Raw genomic sequence first — 4295 nt, forward strand, 5'->3', positions numbered from 1 at the left:
CAATTATGCCCCTATAATTCCTCATATTTTCTTGAGCTATTAATTCTAAATAAATCTCCGGAGTCATAGCCTTGCTGTACACGCTAGCTTGCAAATGGCATGTTTCGTTCATTTAATTTCTTTTGCGGCACAAGTAGGAGGGTTGGTTTCCTTACCTACCGACGTACTTATATACAGTATTTGTAATGGACCATGGCCACGTAGTGGCTACCAAGCTTATCGCCGCTGCCACCGCTGTGTGGTCACCACGTTCATCATCAAATTAGCATAAACTCAGTCAATCTTATTGTCATTCGATAATCAATTCTTCAGATACAAAGTGATTAAAGAAAAATAGGAATCCTGCTTATCCGAATATAGTATAGTACATCCTATCTTGACCAAGATCTTGAATAACTGTATTTCAAAATGACAGCACACTCAGCAAACAAAGGTCCCGTGATAGATGGGGAATACCGTCCTGCAGTTGCCAGTTATGCCACTATAATTCTAAATAAAATCTCCGGACGTAATTTAATCATTGCCTTGCTGTACACGCTAGTTTGCAAATGGCATGTTTCGTTCATTTAATTTCTTTTGCGGCACAAGTATGAGGGTTTGTTTCCTTACCTGCCGACGTACTTATATATAGTACTCCCTTCGTCTCAAAATAAGTGTCTTAAGCTTAATACAATATTATAATATAGCTAGTATAAATTTAAGACAGTTATTTTGGGACGGCGGGAGTATTTGCAATCGACCATGGCCACGTAGTGGCTACCAAGCTTACCGCCGCTGCCACCGCGTTCATCATCAACACTTGCTGTGTGCTCACCACGTTCATCATCAAATTAGGATAAACTCAATCGATCTTATTTTCATTTGATAATCAATTCTTGAGATGCAAAGTGATTACAGAAAAATAGGAATCATGTTTATCGGAATATAGTATAGTACATCCTATCATGACCAAGATTTTGAATACCTATATTTTAAAATGGCAGCACACTCAGCAAACCCAGGCCCCCTGATAGATGGGGAATACCCTCTTCGAGCTAATCCCGTCGTCGGCAATAAAAATCCGGCGGATCCGGCCGCCGCCGCCACCGATCGGGGACGGGCCGACGCGGGGACAGGAGGCTCTGTTTTTCCTCGTGCGTGCCTATGTGGAGTGAGGTTGCAATATTTTGCTGTAACGTTTTTTGCTTCAAGGCCTTCGATGGGATCGTGCGCTGATCCATTGGACGTGGCTGGCTGCATCCAATGGTCCGAGCTGGACCGGCCATACCGTTGCACCTGTCCGCCTGTGTAGATCGCTGCCCTACATTTGACCAAGATAAATGTATCCCACACATAGACGCACCGAGAGAGGAACTAACTTTGAGTATATATATATGTGTCAGCCTGTCTATATTATCCTGCTAGCTTGCAAATAAAATTAGAATTCTACGCCCTCCGTTCTAAAATAAGTGTCTTAAACTTAGTACTCCCTCCGTAAACTAATATAAAAGCATTTAGATCACTAAAATAGTAATCTAAACGCTTTTATATTAATTTGCAGAGGGAGTATAATTTTGTACCAGAGCTGGTGCAAAGTTAAGATAATTATTTTGGGACGGAGGGAGTACAACAAAACAGGGACATCTCAACTTCTACTGCAGTTTACAAGTGGGATACGTTTTTGTTTTTTGTTTTTTGCGGCATAAGCAGGATAGATAATGATGAAACATTTGCACTTGCACCACTCGCTCGTAGTACATGCCGAGTTGATTTCCTAACCTACCGACGTACTTATATACTTATATAATGTAATTGATCATGGCCACGTAGTCGCTACCAAGCTGCCACCGCGTTCATCATCAACACTTGCCTGCTGTGTGGTCACCACGTTCGCGGCCGGCAGCAGCTGGTTGACTCGCAAACGTGCGCTCCAAACGCCCGTAGAACACATGCATGCGATTTCTGCTGTAGATGACTATAAATACGCATGCGAAACAGCAAGTTTTCTTCATCCTATCTTCCTCGATCCAGCAAGAGGAGACGAGCACAGGAAGATGGCCAGGCTTGTCCTTGTCGCCGTACTGGCGGTGCTCGGTTCCGTGGCCTGCCAAGCATCCGGCTACGGCTACACCTATCCCAACCCCACTCCCATCATAACCGGTACTCCGCAGCCGAGCCCTTCCCCACCTCCACCGGCTACTCCCCCGCCCAGCCCTACCCCTACACCGGAATATCCCAGCCCGACTTCCAGCGCGCCGGCAACGTCCCCATCAGTTTCTCCTCCGACCAGCTCTACCCCGCCACCACCGTCTACCCTTCCCCCGAGCCCTACTGCTACCCCGGTCTATCCCACCCCCACTCCCACCACTCCCGCGCCCCCACCGGCTTCTACTCCTGCCCCACCTCCACCTGCCACCGGGCTCGAGGTCGGCTACTACGATGACAAGTGCCCTGACGCGGAGAACATCGTGTTGGATGCCGTGCGCAACACCACCGCCGGCGTGAAGGCCGGGCTCATCCGCCTCTTCTTCCACGACTGCTTTGTCCGGGTACGTATATATACATAGTTATTTCATACGTAAATGAAGTTTGATTGATAATCCAGGATTGAGAAACTAACAATGCATGTTATCGTTGCATGCATGCATGCATGCGTGTTACTCTACTTGGGCGTGGATTTCAGGGTTGCGATGCCTCTGTCCTGCTGAACAAGATCGCTGGCAAGCCGGAGCCCGAGAAGCTCGGTATCCCGAACCTGAGCCTGCGTGGCTTCGAAGTGATAGACGCGGCAAAGAAGAAGCTCGAGGAAAAATGTCCCGGTGTCGTCTCGTGCGCCGACATCGTCGCCTTCGCAGGCCGTGACGCTAGCAAGTTACTCAGCACCTACAAAATAAACTTCAACATGCCAGCCGGCCGCTACGACGGGTTCGTGTCCCTCAAAGACGAGACCCTCGCCAACCTGCCTCCACCCTTCGCCAACCTCGACACACTCACACAAATGTTCGCCAACAAGACACTCAGCCAAACCGACATGGTCGTGCTCTCGGGCGCGCACAGCATCGGCCGCTCGCACTGCTCCTCCTTCAGCAACCGTCTCCAGCCGTCGGCCAACGACAACTCCAACACGTCGATGGATGCCATGTTCGCTGGGAAGCTGACCCAGGACTGCACCGCCGGTAGTGATCCCATGGTGCCGCAGGACTACAAGACCGTCGACGTGTTGGACAGCCAGTACTACAGGAACGTGATCGATCGCAAAGTGCTCTTCACCTCTGACGCGGCGCTCATGACGTCGCTGCAGACGAAGAGCTTGGTGCAGGAGTACACTAAAGGGCTCATCGGAGATCTCAAGTGGTACAAACATTTCGGAGATGCAATGGTGAAGATGGGAAATATCGAAGTGAAGGACAGCACCAAAGGTGAGATCAGAAAGATGTGCGGGCTTGTCAATTAACCCTACACCGGTTCATGGTCTCTTGATGGTGTTCAGTTCATGCTTTTTTCAATGTGCCTTCCGGTCTTCCTTTCTCCTTTATTTCAAACTAATTTTTTTGCTCGTTGATTCATTTCATTCATTTGTGTTGTAATCCTTATTGTGCCACTGTACTCAATTACTGGCAATACTTTATACTGAGATTGATGAATCAATTTCGGTTTATTGTTATTTTGTATTGGGAATATATCTTCCCTGATGTACCATCCTTTCTTGTATGTGTTATCATTTAATACAAAGACATGATGCTGAGCTTAGCTAGAATGTGTATGGTCAATCGACCATGACTGGATGCATACGGTTGTTTTTCTTTTGGGAATGGGTAACAACAATTCTACTAAGAGCATCTCTGATAGATGTCCTATCCTATATCTAGTTTCTCGTGCTATAGGACATCTATTTTTGCATGTTAGGGCATCAAAAAAAATTCTGCTTTTCCAGATGCCCTATTTTACGGGACACATTCTAACAGATGCCCTATTTACACACATTTGATCAACATTCAAACATTTTTTTGAACTTGATTTCAAACTTACGAACTACAAACCATCATCCGAACTCAATTTCATACCCTAAACTTGATTTCATAATCCTAAACTCGGTTCTACATAACTTAACTTGATTTGAACTCGAGTTCACAACGTACGACAATCAAACTCATCCGATGAATTGGATGATCCATCCGATGTCCAGTCAAAGGAGGAGGAGCTTAACTCGATCACCGTCTTAACCGTTGATGGTCCAGACTCGCCGAGCTTCTTCTTCTTCTCTATCTCGCGCTTCCAGAAGAACTCGCGCTTGTATTGCACGTACTCGGGATGCT

General features: G+C 46.8%; 1 protein-coding gene across 1 annotated transcript; it reads left to right on the forward strand.

The window, feature by feature from the left end:
* The first annotated feature begins 2005 nt into the window (after positions 1-2005).
* Positions 2006-3457, forward strand: LOC123429619 (peroxidase 2-like). The gene is made up of 2 exons (XM_045113640.1): positions 2006-2528; positions 2663-3457. The coding sequence occupies exons 1-2, from the start codon at positions 2034-2036 to the stop codon at positions 3431-3433; spliced, it is 1266 nt and encodes a 421-aa protein (XP_044969575.1). The 5' UTR covers positions 2006-2033; the 3' UTR covers positions 3434-3457.
* Positions 3458-4295: the final 838 nt, after the last annotated feature.

This window comes from Hordeum vulgare, chromosome 2H (assembly GCF_904849725.1).
Source record: "Hordeum vulgare subsp. vulgare chromosome 2H, MorexV3_pseudomolecules_assembly, whole genome shotgun sequence".
Lineage (NCBI taxonomy): Eukaryota > Viridiplantae > Streptophyta > Magnoliopsida > Poales > Poaceae > Hordeum > Hordeum vulgare.

What these genes read in the sequence shown, in the direction of transcription:
- LOC123429619 (XM_045113640.1), top strand. Translation starts at nt 2,034, where the DNA reads ATGGCCAGGCTTGTCCTTGTCGCCGTACTGGCGGTGCTCGGTTCCGTG. An exon ending in TCCACGACTGCTTTGTCCGG is followed by an intron (nt 2,529 to 2,662) that starts GTACGTATATAT and finishes CGTGGATTTCAG; the next exon opens with GGTTGCGATGCCTCTGTCCT.